The following is a 17,060-nucleotide window of genomic DNA, read 5'->3' as shown; positions in this document are numbered from 1 at the left end:
TCATCCTCCACCACCACCTCCACCCCCGGTAAGTGTAGTGTCAGGCTCCACCTCTCACGAGGAGCAGCGTTTCCTTGTGGGCTGTTACCAGGCAGACAGCATTTCCAACATGGCAGCGTCAAGCAGCGCAGAGCAAACGCAGTTGCAAGACATGGAGGATGAAGACGCGGGGATGGAGGAGAGGGAGATGGAATCGGACGAGGAGGAAGAGGAGGGCATGGGAGTTGAAAATTCAGACGACGAAGAGGACGATTCGTCGGAGGACGAGAAGGAAAACGAAGCCGAGATCCAGCGGCTGGAGGAGCAGGTAAATGTAGCCGAGGTTAGCCGAGGAGCTAACGCGAATGAATGGGTGGTAAACACAACCAGCTGCGGGTCGGAGGCTTTAAAAATAGCGAGCGGCTCCGACCCGAGCTGGTTTTAATAGAAAGTGGAAATATAAATGATGCCAGCTGCTGTTAATCAAAAACAATTATAAAGAGTGCGTATGATACGACGTCATTCACGTAGCTGTCGTGATTAGCCGCGCTGCTAATCTGTGATGCTAATGACTCGTCTCGTGTCACACGCGCCCTTTTGTAGTACGAGTGCAGTATGATAATAATAATGCAACTTTCAGAGGTGTTAGCGAGAAAGTTCAGGTGTTAATATAAAGTTCTGTCCTAACTTTGCTTGTGCCTTAAATCTGTAGGATTGATAAGGTTTTATAACAGTTTATAACGTAGCTGCAGCATTAACTTACCTCCACACACTCACCTGGCTCAGACTCATGTATTGCACTGCATCAAACTTTAATGAAGACTATAATGTTAAGTATTTGTTGTTTAAAGGGGCACTAAGTAGTTCAAACTCAGACTTTTTAATATTTACAATATTAATGAGGTACTAATGCAAACTCAGAAATATTTATTTATTCCATAACTGAATTAAAAAAAATGTTCTCAGAGGAAAATTGATCATTGTTTGTAGCCAGAAAGGTGGCAGGGTCCGCCAAATATAAACAAAGTAAAACAGTATGAAATTGTTGTCCTTTAAAGTCAGTTTGTTTACTTTGTTTAGGCATAAAAGACAATCAGTCAATAACGATCCTTCTCTTCGGATTGAAATGTCTTCCCCAAAACTACATACTGCACCTTTTAAACAAAAACCAAACATGATCACCTTAATGAAGTCAGATGTCATTAGACTCTAAGTGTTGGCTACTGACTGTCAACGTGCCTTCACTACTGTACCAACATTTTGTGTTTCATTGTGTAAGTTATTAGATTGATAATGTACAAAATCTCTGCCGAGTGAATATAGAAGACATAATAAGGCTCTGCTGTATTTACATTAGGGACGCACAGTATGGATTTTTTTTTTTGCTTCTGCTTCTCATGGCTGATAAGTTAACAGACACATTTTTGTATTTAAAAAAAAAAAGTTCCTGCACGGTGCGGCTCTGCCCAGATGCAGCAGTTTGACAACGTGAGCGCGGCAGCAGCTTTGTGCACTTCTTCTCTGTGTATATTGACAATATGTAAACCAATCGTAGAAGAGCATGTGACCACCTGCTGCATCAGAGTGCTGAGATGCTGCGCCTGTTGTTGACAGAAATTTGGTTTCATATTATCAGGTCTGTTTATCGGCGATTATTTTAACCTACACCGACATATAACCGATGCCAATATCAGGGCTGATAAGTTATCGATTTGATAGTTATCGTGCATCGCTATTTACATTTACTCTTAAATATCTTACCCCTCCTTACCGTCTGTGATTTTTTTTTTTCTCTCTAGTTGTCTATCAATGCTTTCGACTACAACTGCCATGTAGATCTCATCAAACTACTGAAGCATGAGGGAGAGCTTGTCCGTCTGCGAAAGGCAAGGCAGAAGATGAGTGAACTTTTCCCACTCACTGAAGGTCGGTGTTTGTCTAAATATGATATTTGGGTCAGTTGACAGCAGCTCTGCGGTGTTTGCAACTACAACCACTTTTTTTTTTTTTTTTTTTTAATCCTGCAGAGATCTGGCTTGATTGGCTGAAGGATGAGATCCGTCTGACTGAGGAGGAGCCAAACCGGGAGAAAGTTTATGAACTTTTTGAGAGAGCTATAAAAGACTACATCTGTGAGTGCATCTGAACTGTTGTCCACTGCTGTCGGTTTGACATCCAGTCTTCGCATGATCTTAACATTTAGTTGCATGTCTTTTATACCTAGGTCCAGATATCTGGCTGGAATATGCTCAATATTCAATTGGTGGCATGGGCTCACCAGGTGGGATCGACAAGGTGAGGTCCATCTTCGAGAGAGCTGTGACTGCTGTGGGGCTTCACATGACCAAGGGACAGACGGTGTGGGAGGCGTACAGAGAGTTTGAGAACGCCATCCTGTCCACAGTCCAGGTTTGTGTTTCCAGCACTAGAAGAGATCTTATCAGTGGTCGGACATATTTTTTTTGTTGCTACTGGTTACATATTCATGCCAGCGGGAGATTTATTTTGAATGATGCAATTTTTAAAAAGTAGTATATCTAGTAGATTAATAATTTAGCAGTGAATTAGTGCTGTCTAGTAGATTAGACAATGCAAGATTCATTAAATCAATTTACTGTAGTTCAGTAATAATACTAGTATTGTATCAAAGCATGCTTTTGAATTATAATCCGCTCACTTAACACAGAATCAATTCAAATATTTTAGATACTGAAGTGAATTCTGGGCCGTCGCCAAATTTTGACACAATTTTCTCTGCCCTGTTTCCTCTCAGCCTCCCCCTGGCAGGATTCCCAGCCGCGAGGAGCAGGAGCTGCTGAACGCTCAGCTCGAGCGGATCCATACACTGTTTCGCCGCCAGCTGGCCGTCCCATTAATGGGTGAGAATGACGCCTCTTCTGTCCAGACAGGCTGTGAAACGTGAACGATTCCTTTTGTGAGAGCAGTATTATGCCCAGCTGAAAAACCGTGAAATACCCCATTTAAAATGATGATTCTGCCTTCTGGGATAAGTTGAGTGTGGCACTGTTGTTACGTGGGTTTTGAAATGCCATACAGATTTAGAAAGCGAGCCTTCCTCTCCCGGCACCACCGTGCTTTCAGTTTGTTGAGGGGGGGGGAGGGGAGATGGCTAGATCGTCCAGTATTGTGTTAATGTGTTTCTGGTCCAGCAGAATGGACACCAGAGGCACCTCTGTGTTGTTTGAAACCCTTTTTTATCTGACTTTCTCACACAAAGTTTGGTACCAAAATTATGCAGTTTACTTTAAAACAGTTGCAAATGTACAGATTCCTGCAACACACTATCTTAATCGTTACTCTTTTACATTTTATAAATACTGTTATTATTGATACTGTTGATGAAAATGCCTCTAAACTTAAATAAAATTGTGTTTTGTTGCTTTGCAGACATGCAAGCCACGTATGCAGAGTACGAGGAGTGGTCTGAACAGGGGGTGTCTGAGGTGGTCATACATCAGTACAGAAAGGCTTTAAAGCAACTGGAGAAGTGCAAACCTTATGAAGAGTCACTGGTAACCCACATGCATTGATTTTTCTAACTTCTAACTTTCAGTTAAAACAAAATTTGTCGATGTTGTCTTCCTTTATGACTTTAAGATAAGTAGCTTGTTCAGTACGTAACATCTGCATGCTGTTGTCTCGTTGCAGCTGGCAGCAGAACCTCCTAAGCTGGCAGAGTATCAGTCGTACCTCGACTTTGAACTAAAGGAGGGCGACCCAGCGCGGGTCCAGATAACCTTTGAGCGGACTCTGGGTGAGAACTGCCTGGTACCAGACATGTGGACAAAATACAACACATATCTGGTGAGTACTGGTCAGTGTTTGGCATCGTGCTTCAAAGGGCTCCTAGTCAGACTGTTATGTTTGGACTAATTTCCCATGCAATTACCTCCCAGTCTGACTTACTCAGTGCCTCAAACATGCCAGCTCCGTCGCCTGCCAGCAAGGACTAAACAACTATAACCGCAGTGTTGCACTCAGCTACTCTTACCAGATGACAGCCAGCGATTTAATGAACTGTGATACAGGTTGATGATTATTTCACTCCTCTGAAAAGAGTAGAATTATTTAATTTGAAAGTTTTTTCGTTTGGCTAGCTACCTCAGTGTTGAGCAACATGTAAAAACAACCTGTGTATATTTACATGTTTTAGTGTTTAAATGATTCATACTTACCCAAAGTTTTGGAATCGGTACAGCAGATCTCCTCAGCTGGCAGCTGCCACACGGCTGCAACATAACCCTTTGGCTCCTTTGGTTGTTACTCTTAAGTGTCTGACAACAATAAGGGGAATGGTTCCTACTGTGAGAGACCTTTTTGTTAAATAATAAGGTCCTCGCTCAAGGAGAAGTCTCGCTCCTATATTGTGTAAGGTGAGTTGTTACAGTTTTTGCCTCATCTGGATGTTGTTGCCCCGAAGGATTACGTTGCAGCCACTGCAGCTATGTCAGGTGTGGCGATGTACATGACCGTTTCCAAAACTTCAGACTCCTCATTTACACACCAGACATGTAAAAGCAAGGCCAGCTTAAAAATTAGAGCCTGATAAATAAATTATCGTATGATTTTTTTTTTTTTCTTTCGATATTATAATGTACAAAGGACGCTTGGGGGGGAATCTATAGTTATTATATTCCCGGTGAAGATTGATGTTTCAGTGCACACACTTTGTCCACTCCCTAATATTGGCCCCAAAATTGAGAATCAGTTGGGTTCCATTTAAAAAAAAAAAAAAAAATTAAAAAAAATGTAATTCCCCTTTAATATACTTGACAGTAGTGAAGATAAATCTAGTGGGATGTTAGAACATTTTGCTTCCTATAATTGTCTTTAAATTAATAAAGTAATTCATCTTCCAGCTTGTTTGAGGTCATTCAAACCATCTTGTTATTTTTCTCTCTCCACAGGATCGTCAGCTGAAGATCAAAGACATGGTTCTCTCCACTCACGAACGTGCCGTCAGGAACTGCCCCTGGACCATGGGTCTGTGGAAGAGCTACCTGCTGGCCCTGGAGAGGCACGGAGCCGATCACCACACTGTCTCAGGTAACCGAGGTGCAGTGTGTGACAAACATCATTTATTTTGTTACAGCTGGCTATGAAAGATGCAAAACCACGAGTCTTAAATGATTCTCTATGAGGAAAAGGAACTTCCTTGGCCTTATCATGTATCTTCTTTGTCTTCCTCACAGATGTTTTTGAGAAGGCGCTGAATGCAGGTTTCATTCAAGCAACAGATTATGTGGAGATTTGGCAGGCTTACCTCGACTACCTTAGGAGACGTGTGGATTTCAGCAAAGGTTGGAGCAGCCGACTGTGAAACAGAATTTGTCTTTGTGGTTGGATATAAATATTTATTGAATTTCACCTGTTGCTCTTCTCCCTTTGGTGTGCCCTTTTTTTGCAGAATCAAGTAAAGAGTTAGAGGAGCTACGAGGAGCTTTCGCTCGATCTCTAGACTACATGAAACAAGATGTCGAAGAAAGTGGGTGGATTCGACTCCAACTGAGATTTTTATTGAACTTGTTTCAGTATTCTTGGTTTGGTTTTCATGTAGCTCGTTGTCTTCTGACACTGTAGGGTTCGGTGAAAGCGGCGATCCTTCTTGTCTCATAATGCAGATCTGGGCCAGGATAGAGGTAAGTAGTGTTACCATGACGACCATTTTCAAGAGTCAGATATCTGCCATGTTGACTCGTGCTAAAAGAAAGCTGAAATGAAAAAATGCCTTTTTAACCATTTTAAGTCACATCCACATTCACATTGTGCCCCTTTTTGACAATATATGGCAAAAATGTGCAGAAAAATCAGTTTCTTTGTATTTTTACATAAAAAAAAGTTATGATTTATTCTTGTAAAACTCGATATCACAGGAGCTTACGTAAGCTTAATCAAACCAATTTCAATCAATAATATCGTGCCGTCCACCCATCAATCAATCATCAACTTTAAGTGGTGAGCGACTGGCACAGAGCAGAGTATTTCACTAATTACTGTACAAAAACAGAAATTTACAATTTTATTAACTGGTTTGGGGAAACGCTGACTAGGCCCCGGGTTGCCAGGAGCTAAACCTGGCAAGAAACCCACCTTGGCTGTACGGCGGTACTCACATTCAGCACTAATGCTATCGGCTACAATAGAAAGTCCCTCCCTACCTGATTTTTGTTTTTTTTACAGGAAACGTGTAAATATGCAGAAGCAAATATCACTCTGCCTTCTGTTTCAGCTCGACTTTAAATTCTGTTTTTAATCTGTTTTATTTGCGTTTGTTATTTTATTTATTATTTTCATATTTTAGTGGATTTTTTCGGTGGTAAAATTTCATCATTTCGTAGCTGCTGACTGAAGGAGCGTGTCCATTTTAAACTCAGTAATGGCTCAAATGTGTTCAAGTACTCTATGATGTACTTACGCTGCCAAACGACCTTGAAGCATCAAGAAATCTCTAAATGACTAAAGGAACAGTTACTAATCCACGGCAGCACTTTTCAGGAAGTGTGACAGTTTTAGTTGAATTATACCATTAAAGATAAAACATTTTTTCTTTTCCAGGCGCTCCACTGCAAGAACATCCAGAAAGCCAGAGAGCTGTGGGACAGTATCATGACGAAAGGGAATGCCAAATTTGCCAATATGTGGCTGGAGTACTACAACCTTGAAAGGTCTGTCAATCCATGTCTGATGCCTTTGTGACAAAACATTTATCCAGAACTTGTCGTCCTTAATGTCTTTCTTTATTTGTAGGTCTTATGGAGACCCTGTCCACTGTCGGAAAGCTCTCCACAGAGCAGTCCAGTGCACCTCCGACTACCCTGAACATGTGTGTGAAGTCCTGCTCACCTTTGAGAGGGTGGAAGGTGAGTCCCAGTCTAAAACGCAAAGTTATCATGAGAATAAAGAAGATTTCATGATTTACAGTGTGCGTCTGTGTTTTGCGTCCTCACCTATAGGTTCTCTGGAGGACTGGGACCTGGCGGTGCAGAAGACGGAGACCCGGTTGAACAGAGTTAATGAGCAACGAGCAAAGGTAGGAGCACATATCAGCATTGTACTGGGCAGGTGTGTCATGAAGCTGCTTTTGGCTGATGTTGCTGTGTTCTGCACATCTGTTAGGTGGCTGAGAAAGAAGCCAACATGGTTCGTCAAGAGGAGGACAGAGCTGAGCAGCGGCGGAAGACCAAGTCAGACAAGAAGTTTCAGAAGAAGACCCAGAAGGGAACTCGAGCTGGCGAGAAGAGGAAAGTGGAGCAGGATGATTATCACAATGAGTGGAATGAGGACTCAGGTATATAACGGTGGTGATATGATAGACGTATTTATTTCAAGCAAAAAGTAACAGTTGAGAGACTAACTGTTCCTCCCCCTCTGTGACAGAACAAGCTCCTAAAAGGCAAAGAGGAAACGGGGACCAAACCACAGACGAGTTCATGGAGACCGAGACGGGACTGTTTGGAAAGAACGCTCCCCCTGGATATAAGCCTGGAAGAAAGGCCCCGCAGGAAGTCGCAGCCGCCGCCCAGAGGCAGAACGATGACAAGCCGGAGCTTCGCAACGACAACTGCAGCGTTTTCATCAGCAACCTGACGTACACGCTGGAGGAGCCAGAGGCAAAGCTCAGGACGCTGTTTGAGACCTGTGGTCCCATTAAACAGATTCGCCCCGTCTTCAGCAACAAAGGGGGCTTCAAAGGTTACGGCTACGTACAGTTTGAAGCCTCTGTGTCCGTCCCTGAGGCCCTGAAGCTGGACAGACGGGAGGTGGAGGGCCGGCCCATGTTTGTGTCGCCTTGTGTAGACAAAAACAAGAATCCTGACTTTAAGGTAAATATGAAATAAGAACACAACTAGTAATGTTCTCTTGAAAAGTCTTTAAAATCGAACATATTACAATATATTTTCTGTTGCCTTGAACTTAACTGTTTATTCCATATATCAAACGAATGCCACTTACCTTATCATTATATACTGCAGTGACCCTGATAATACAAGTGACCACTTCACATTAATGTCCCCGCAGGTGTTTAAGTACAACACATCCTTGGAGAAACAAAAGATCTTCATCTCTGGGCTGCCGTTCTCGTGCACGAAAGAGCAGCTGGAGGAACTCTGCAAAAGTCACGGCACCATTAAAGAAGTTCGTCTGGTCACATATCGCTCAGGAAAACCCAAGGTGAGGCGTAAAGAGGAGCGCTGTGTCCAGATGTTCAGCTAAAAATAGCCATCCTTTGTGAGCTAATGATAACCACCTTTGACCGCACATATGCTGAGCCACTTCAAGGTGTGTAGAGCCCGTATGGATGTATTAACCCTCTGTTTCTGTGTGGCTCTGCAGGGTCTGGCATATGTTGATTTTGGAGATGAAGCCCATGCTTCTCAGGCGGTTCTGAAAATGGACGGCATGGAGGTGGAGGGCAACAAAATCTCTGTCGCTATAAGTAACCCTCCTCGCAGGAACATGATGGATAAACCTGGTTCCAACAGGCCCACCGGAGACTTGATGCCTCGTCAGGTCTATGGATCGTAAGTTTGACTCTTAACTGAAATGTTCAGAAAACCCGCCATTCTCAAATATGTTCCTGTTTAGAAACGAGGCTGTTTTATTTCTGTTTGCAGGAGAGGAAGAGGACGCACCCAGCTGTCATTACTCCCTCGTTCCCTGCATCGACAAAGCGAGCCCGCGAGCAAAGTGGAGAACGGGACCACAGCCCAGCAGAATCCAGCAACAACCAGCGCAGCAGCGAACGCAGCTGGAGAGACGAAACCTTTGTCAAATTCAGACTTTGCCAGGATGCTTCTCAAAAAGTGAGAAGATGAGTGAGAGAATTACAACCGCCTTCACACTGAAAGCCATCTTGTGTCCTTACAAATTAGTGTTGGTGATGTTTCTGTAATTGGTTACCTGACCTCCCTTTAATCCTCTTCTCATCATCAGTTCTGCGAGATTGCCTTAATCGCCTCCATCAAAAAACCCTTTTCCAACCAAGACTCTTCACCCGTGTGACAGATTGTTCTGGTTTGTTTGAAGGTGGCTGGCAGGCTTTTTTCTTCTTCTTCTTTCTTCTTTTTTTTTTATAAAAACTGTATCATATGTGTGTAAATATACTGTATCTAAAATTGTATGCCTCATGTCGCAGAGTGTCTTCTTTTGTTGTGTAATGTAAAAAAGGGATCCGAGAGAAGTATGTGGGAGAGTATTTTTTATAAATATTCAAAACAGCCAACCATGTGAATGTTTTTTGAAAAGGTTTTATGCAAAAGTGCAGATGTGGTGTAATATAGTTTGTGTGTGCGTGTGTGTGTACATAAGTTGGGTTGTGCTGCAGTGATGAAAAAGATGTTCTCCATATGTTTTTAGGAAACCTTGGATTTTGTTAGCGTAACTTAGTTTGACCTCTTGACACAGCTAACGAGGCTAGCAGTGATTTTCTGACTGTATAGAAAACTAGTTTTTATATAATATCATCTCTGAGTTGCCATCTTGCTGCTAATCATCAGCATTATGATGCTATGGACAAACCCCTAGAGGCTCCAGCAAATTAGTCCTAGTTCATTGGCTTTATCTTGGCCGGTGGGTGTGTTATTACAGTATGAAAACTGCCCTAGTGATATGTCATACTGCTCATGCTTGATATCAGTTAAAGTATTTACAGAACTGCTTTCAGCATATGTTCTCATCACTTTCATACATGTGAGTGTTACCCGTTTTGTTCAGGGTAAAAAAAACATCCAATCACCAATGTTGCTTTAAATATGAATTTGTTTATGTGCTTTGGAAGGAAAGAGAATCAGAGGGAAAGAGAGTGCTGATGTAAGTGTTCAAGAAATGTGTCTAACTGGCTGCTTTGGTGGCGAGACACATCCCTGATTAATGTGTCTGAGCTTTAGTTTGGTTTATAAAAAAGTGATTTAACGGTTATGATCTTTAATTTCACATGAAATCTAATTTGCTCAACGGTGTAGAGTTGCAACGATAAGTCTATTTAAAAAATGATGTGTCACGTAATGCAAAAATTCCGACCTTGCTATTTTCAGCATCTCATATTTCCATGTTTTTCTCACTTTTTGTTTGACACTATTGATCAGACAAGTTAAAGGTGCAATATGTAAGAATTTTGGCTGAAAACATTCAAGACTTCGCTAAAATTATGAATGTGAAGTTTTGACGTTGCATGCTAACCAGCTAGCCCTGACCCATGTCAGAAGCTCTTGCACTATTGCTGTAAACACCAACACTTCCCCTGGGGCTCCAAGCTCCCAGCTAAGACCACTAGCTGCATGGCTAACTGAGCTAGCCAGCTAACGGCAGCTACAGTTGGCAGCAGTTACTCTGGTGATATGCTTCCCCCTATTTGTTGCGAGTATGAATCCAACAAGTGGCCATTTCTGACGTATTGCACTTTTAAGACAACTTCTTGTACTCCAGGAAACTTGGTCATTTTCCAGTTTTTGCAAGTTTTGTGGACCAATTAGTTAAAAAAAAAAAAAAAAAAGATCAGCAGATTGTCTGTTCATTTAAGAGAAGACATTAAATCATTTGTGTTTTAAAGACTTAGAATATAAACATAAATGTTAGAAGTTACATGTGGAACTCTGTTGTACAAGTGAATCCTGGAGACAAACAGAAATCTAATTAGTTTTCTAAATGTGGTTCGGACCTGTTTTTCTCGAAGCGGTCAGTCGAGCTGACTCTGAATGAACTTTGTAAGACGAGCCACAGTTAGCTGACAGCTTGTGTCGCTGTCATCTACGTATTATTTATGTCTGCAGCTCCTTCTACACAACAGAAGAGAATCTATGCAGTTGTTTCCATTTGTTTTCCCACGTTAGAAGTCGACCATTGGTCCACTCGTCTTGTTTGGAATATTAACAACTGTTTGTGTACATAATGTTCAGTATATTTCAAAAAGGTCACCATAGTTTGTAATAAATATAAATCTAAGTTTTCAAATCAGATGGAATACAAGCTATATGTATTGCTCTCACCACAGTGGCCTAATCCAAAAAAAAGAGAAAAAAAATCTTAGTTATGTTGGTCTGTAGGAGTCACAAGTTTTACGTTCAGAACTAAAAGTGGTAAATGTGCATTGCTGTTGTTTTGTATCATTTCTATAGTCAATGTTTTGCATTTGGTATAGAGGTAAATAATAAATGGCTATTTTTTGTTCAACCACAGTATTTATTTACGTGCTCGTTTCGTTTTCTTCCCTTATTTTTGAGTCCTGTAAAAAGAACTAAGTCATGTTTTTTTTTTTTTTTCTGGTCTAAAACTTGTTAAAATAAAATCTTTGAAAATCTTTGATCCATGAATGACACACAAGTTTGTTCTAAAAAAATACACCTAAAGACACAATGAAAGTTAAAACACTTTAATTTTAAAATAAATAATCAAATAAATGAAAGTGCTTAACAGTGTTAGGAGACATCATCTCTATCCCAAAGATGATGAATTCAATATTTACACACACACTACACATCCGCAGTGGAAATCACTGAAGCATGTCAAGTCAAACAACATGATAAGAGCTTCCTGTCCTCCTCACGTCACCAGTAGTCAAACTTCAGATTGTAGTCTGATGGGAACTAAAATGCTGCTATGGGAATTTGATTACAAACTAACAGAGGGAAGAAGTTTCTTTTCATTGTACAGGAAAACAAACTTAAAACAGCAACATCTGATTTCAATTCAACATCCTGCAGCAATGAGTTAGCATGATATCGGATAAGAGACAAGGCATTTTAATACACTTTATGATTGGATTGTTGTTAAATAGCTTTTAGATCAATCACAAACTCTCCCAGCATGCTAGCCTGTCATGCGCCTCCCGTCTCCGGCTCAGTTGTGGATGGGGATGGTCTGTTTGCAGTCCAGACAGGCCTGGTCCTGACTGGCTGCCGGCAGCCCCACAGCGTGCTCTGTTGTAGAAATCAACAGCGTGTCCAATGTCATCTCTGTACATTTGGCGATGAAGCGAATGAAGGGCCGCACATCGCCTTCGTTGGCTGTGTCCAGAGCTGCGTAATACTCAGACCTTTGCTCTTTGCGAATAGTGATGGGTGGGTATCGCGCCTGCATGAGCACAAGGTTCATCAGCAGCCGCGATGTGCGTCCATTGCCGTCTACAAATGGGTGCACGTACACCAGTTTGTAGTGGGCGAGAGCTGCGTACTCCACAGGGTGCAGCTGCAGGGCCTCCTCAGAGTTGAGCCACTGGACAAGCTCCTGCATGTGTCTCTGCAGGTCCTGAGGGTGCGGGGGGATGTGGTGGCCCACAAACACCTGGTTGGTGCGCAGCCTCCCTCCTTCTACGGGATCTACATAGCCGAGAACCCGTTTGTGAATCTCCAGGATGTCGTTGACGCTGATGGTTCCAGTTCTGGACAACAGTGTGGTGTTGATGTACTTCATGGCTGCATCCACCCCGATGGCCTCATTCTGCTCCTGCAGGCTCTTCCCAGGAACGGCGTACCGTGTCTCGAGGATGTGACGGATCTCAGAAAGAGTGAGCGTGCTGCCTTCAATGGCCACCGTGTGGTAGATGTGGTGGTAGTAGGTTTCCTCCATCACTCGCCGTAGTGCAGAGTTGCCTTTAGGAATGGACATAAGCCGGCGCACTTTACTGTCAATGATGCCAAAATAACGCTGATCAATCTCTTCCACCAAGGGAAGAGTTCGGTCTCGGCTGACCAGAGCTCGCTCATTACACGGCGAGATGGCCAAGGCTTTGGTGTAGAGGTGGTCTGCCTGGACGACGTCCTTCTCCTCCTCCAGAATGGTCCCCAGCTCCGTCAGCGCATCCACAAAGTCTGGATTCATGCTGAGTGCGTGCACCAGCAGCTTGTGAGCCTTCTCCCTCTTCCCCAGTTTCTTCATCTCCAGAGCCTGCAGCAGCGCCGCTTTGGCCTCCAGCACCATCTCTGCAATCAGAACCGGATTACAGCAACACACTCCAACACAGGTCAAACAGTACTGAGCTCATAGCACAGCAGGTCTGGGCAACGCTGAAGATAAATATGACCAAATCATGTGCTATTTTACACTGAATTACAATGCAAAGACAAAGTAAACCTGGTGTTTTCAAGAAGTTCAGAAATGATTAGGAACTTGAAACCAGGGATTGTTTTTAGAAAGACCTTATAAGTAAGTATACAATAAGTAAGTATACACGACTATACTATGAAAATACATTGTATGTATCTAACCTCATCTTTACTGAACTGTGAACTTAGTGAATCACAACACTTGTTGTTTGTACCTTTGCTCGGCTTGGACCTCTGGGGCAGCAGATCAAGGGCAGTAAAGGGGACAGTGAGGCTGGTGGACTGCACAGCTGGGGGCTGATGATAGCCTCCCCACAGCTGGCAGCGGAGCTGAGCGATGCCCTTCAGGGCGGCGCGGCACTGGTTCTCCACCCCGACCAGCGGCATCAGGATGGCCACTAAAGAGCCGACGAGGACACAAAGCAGCGGGCCCCATCCTCCGAGGACACGACCGGTGGTGTAACGCCACTCTGACACGGCAGCCATGATGATCTGAGGTTAAATCCTCCATCCTCTGGCGATACGGTGCCCCATGTATATCCACCCCTAGCTAGGAGAGCAGAAGGGCGGCTGACAGGAGGGGAAACACGGTCAACATGACAGCTGGGAGTCACCAACACCGCCGACGAAACTCAGCTCAGTTATCCGACCGTCACAGCTCCTACGTTAGCTTGTTAGCTAACTCTCTGTAGCTTTTAGCTTGTTAGCTAACTCTCTGTAGCTTTTAGCTTGTGTGACTCTACGCCGAAACTTTAAAACGGCGACAAAACGAGCTAATAAAACTGCGTTTCACCTGTTCCCGGCGTCAGCACAGTTGTGTACATAATACACATCATCATACACTTCCTCGCTCTGCACGTTCCAACATCCTGGAATATAATTGGTCGGGATTTTAATGAAGAGCGGCGCCGATTGGCTGAAAACGCGGAAATACAATAAATGGGTCGTGACTGTTTCTGATTGGATGATGAGGAAACAGCTCCGCCCCTAACTTCAGTCTGTCAGGCAGTGTTTACAAAGTTAAGGTCATAACTCATAATGTTCTGGAAAAGCATCTAAAATGTCCCTATTTTTAGGTATATAAGAGAGAAATTATGTTTTTTTTGTCATGTTTGTTTATGTTTTTCATCTTCTTAATCCTAATTCATTTACTATTTATTTAAATATCCTTCTGTCTATCATCATGTGGAGTACATGTTTGCTATGTTTGTTTATTTTTGAGTGTTTCACAATAAAATAAAATAAAATAAAATAATAATTTTGGGAAGAATGCATTCAGTTGTGATAGATTTATTTCTGTTGCTATGCTGATCTGTTTCAAAATATCTACTCTTTTGTAAGCCAGTAATGTTCGAGTGGGTATTTATTCACGAGACTTATACTGAGATCAATGCTCTGTTTTTCACAGTTACAGGCATGACATTCACACCTGGAAGATGCTCGGTGCAACCACCGTCTGACCTGCAAATGGGATTAAGGGCCTTGCTCAAGGGCAACTCAGTTGTGGTAATGAGAAAGGGGCGACTGCTGCCTTTCACTTTTCCCCGCCAAATTTGTGAATAGTACCTTAGAAGGATTACTTGAGAGGTTATACTCATAGCAGAGAGTCTTCAATAATAGCTGCAACACTTGAAAGCTGAAATATCAAAACAACCAAATGCCAGTTCCTGGAGAATGATAGTTGATTGTTGAATCTCATCCTCAGGTCGTCAAATACTGACGCTTTGAATTGGGCTGAGCTTCCAATCCAAAGCGTGAGAGATCTGTGTCTGAGACTCAACAATCTACTATCTTTCTCCAGGAACTGACATTATGTTGCTTTAAAACATGCTGCTAAAAATCTATGAATATAACCCCTGAGTTTATAATGACTAAACACAGCAGGTGACCCACTTTGTTCAGTTGTTCTCACGATAAACAGGCATTTCCAGCACAATTTGATAACACAGTGGTTTTACCATTTAAAAGCACTAAACCTACCAATCTGACACGTCTGATCATCACAGGAAGCCAATCAATTTCACCACCCATGATCACAAAAAGGAAATAACTGGCTGTAGAAAATAAAGATGAATATTGGATTTGGCCTACCACAGTTTTATTATCATTTATTGTTAACGGGAAATAGAAAATCCATTATGCCCTAATAGCATCGTCCAGCAACATTATATCTTTAAAGGTGCAATATGTAGTTTTGAGGAAGAAATTTGAATCGGAAGAAAAATAGAGACACATTTATTTTATGCCTAAACAAACTAAATAAACAAACTCTCTTTGTTTTCATGACCGAATAAACTGAATAAACAAACTGACTTTAAAGGACGATACAGTTTCATACTGTTTTACTGTGTTTATATGTGGCGGACCCTGCCACCTTTTCTAGCTTCAAACAGTGTTTCCTCTGAGAAACAGCTTGTTTATTCACTTATGCAAAAAAATCAACATTTCTGAGTTTGTATTATTACCTCATTAATATTGTAAATATTATAATTCTGAGTTTGAATTTCTTCTCCAAAACTACAGAGTGCCCCTTTAAAGTGGAGTGGGAAGTGTTTGATGTAGTTTTGCATAATTTGCATGAAAGAAATGAGCTGTTGTGTCATGATACTTTTAAGTATTCAGTTTTTTTTTATTTAAATCATGTAGATTCTTGCAGCTCCGGCTTTGCTACCAGCTGCCCTCCCTCTGTCCTTTTAATGCAGAGTGACGAGCAAACAGCAGAGGGCGGCAGTGCTCTGTGATGCAAACATACATACAGTCATAGCAGTATCCCCTGAGGACTGCAGTAGTCCTGACCAAAGAGTCAGCATAATCTTAATTTATTCTTGTGCCATCCATTTTTTTTAAATGCATGTACTTCCAAAACACAATATCAATATCTTCCTCCTCAGCGTCTCGTGCTACCTCTTTATTTTCACATTTTGTAATCTTTCAGTTCTAGTTATGCTGTTTTGTTACATTTTATGTATTTAAATAAAAGCTTTTATACGTTTTTACTGTCATATATTTATGAAATTGCCTTTACAGAAATCACCACCAGCTGGGAACAGCCTGTGGTGATGAGGATGGAAACCTGGCTGCATGCCAAGGCCAACACTATTAGACGTATCTTCAGCAGATGGCAGACTATCAGCTCTAAATAGCTGATATCCACAGACAGCCTGACACTCTGCAGCACGGCAAGGTCCCCACAGACAGTGCAGAGAAACTAATGAATGAATTTTGTGAGAGATTAAGCAGTTGTGTCTGAAATTTGGGGTGTGGAATTTGTCAAGTTATGCTGCACAGGGTGCTCGCAGCGAGCTCCTGAGCTGCACACTAACATCATTTACTACCAAAGAGTCCCTTTGTGCTGCACTGCAATTTCACCTTGGAGGATAATGGGGCTGCCTGTTCGAGTGTGCTTGAGCTGCATTATTTCTTCACTCCTGTTATTCATGTGCTCAATCACACACTTCTGGCCGAGAGTGCGTTTACATTGAAAGAAAGAAAGAAAGAAAGAAAGAAAGAAAGAAAGAAAGAAAGAAAGAAAGAAAGAAAGAAAGAAAGAAGGAAAGAAACATTGGGGGAATATTTAATCTGCATGCTGCCAATGATTAACTGTGATGGGTGAAGGATGACTAACTGCTGCCTGTGGGACACAAGCTCAACATTTTGTGTATCTGTGGCTCAAGTAATAATCAGTGCTGTATGATTTTGCCACAACACGGAGACACTTTTATTATTACTCTTTGGCTCGGAAGCAGCTTTCACTCAATGATGCATAAAAACCAGGCCTGTAGTGAGAACAATAACGAGGATGGAGGCTTCACGGAAAAAAATGTCTTCTAGTTAGACTTCCTGAAGACTGTTTAATATGCCATTTACTAGCTCAACACCCACTGCTGCTACTGAAATGCTGATTGTAATAATGGTGATGACCACAACAAAACAACAGTTTCAAGTTTCTCTTCTATCTTGTGACCAGCAACATGCGAAGAGGATGCCAAACCCAAGAGGAAGATGTTTATATTTATAAAT

The 17,060-nt window shown here is 42.1% G+C and overlaps 2 protein-coding genes across 2 annotated transcripts; one reads left to right on the top strand and one right to left on the bottom strand.

Annotated features, from left to right (window-relative positions):
• The first annotated feature begins 15 nt into the window (after positions 1–15).
• Positions 16–11,169, top strand: sart3 (spliceosome associated factor 3, U4/U6 recycling protein). Its single transcript, XM_073466144.1, has 20 exons — positions 16–307; positions 1,779–1,905; positions 2,007–2,111; positions 2,204–2,388; positions 2,753–2,858; positions 3,388–3,512; positions 3,649–3,804; positions 4,908–5,046; positions 5,193–5,300; positions 5,408–5,485; positions 5,581–5,639; positions 6,556–6,665; positions 6,748–6,860; positions 6,954–7,030; positions 7,117–7,288; positions 7,378–7,823; positions 8,020–8,172; positions 8,335–8,522; positions 8,616–8,804; positions 8,935–11,169. The coding sequence occupies exons 1-20, from the start codon at positions 110–112 to the stop codon at positions 8,951–8,953; spliced, it is 2,853 nt and encodes a 950-aa protein (XP_073322245.1). The 5' UTR covers positions 16–109; the 3' UTR covers positions 8,954–11,169.
• Positions 11,170–11,352: 183 nt separating this feature from the next.
• Positions 11,353–13,873, bottom strand: ficd (FIC domain protein adenylyltransferase). The gene is made up of 2 exons (XM_073466270.1): positions 13,256–13,873; positions 11,353–12,917 (listed from the first exon to the last, which is right to left on the bottom strand). The coding sequence occupies exons 1-2, from the start codon at positions 13,524–13,526 to the stop codon at positions 11,836–11,838; spliced, it is 1,353 nt and encodes a 450-aa protein (XP_073322371.1). The 5' UTR covers positions 13,527–13,873; the 3' UTR covers positions 11,353–11,835.
• Between the last annotated feature and the right edge of the window lie 3,187 nt (positions 13,874–17,060).

Source organism: Pagrus major, chromosome 5, assembly GCF_040436345.1.
Source record: "Pagrus major chromosome 5, Pma_NU_1.0".
NCBI lineage: Eukaryota > Metazoa > Chordata > Actinopteri > Spariformes > Sparidae > Pagrus > Pagrus major.
This window is presented reverse-complemented; position numbering and strand designations above follow the sequence as displayed.

Excerpts from the sequence above, each read along its gene's own strand:
- ficd (XM_073466270.1), bottom strand. The coding sequence starts at position 13,526 with ATGGCTGCCGTGTCAGAGTGGCGTTACACCACCGGTCGTGTCCTCGGA. Across the intron at positions 12,918-13,255 it reads GAGGTCCAAGCCGAGCAAAG|AGATGGTGCTGGAGGCCAAA; the intron begins GTACAAACAACA and ends TTCTGATTGCAG.
- sart3 (XM_073466144.1), top strand. The coding sequence starts at position 110 with ATGGCAGCGTCAAGCAGCGCAGAGCAAACGCAGTTGCAAGACATGGAG. Across the intron at positions 2,389-2,752 it reads CCATCCTGTCCACAGTCCAG|CCTCCCCCTGGCAGGATTCC; the intron begins GTTTGTGTTTCC and ends GTTTCCTCTCAG. Across the intron at positions 6,861-6,953 it reads CACCTTTGAGAGGGTGGAAG|GTTCTCTGGAGGACTGGGAC; the intron begins GTGAGTCCCAGT and ends CCTCACCTATAG.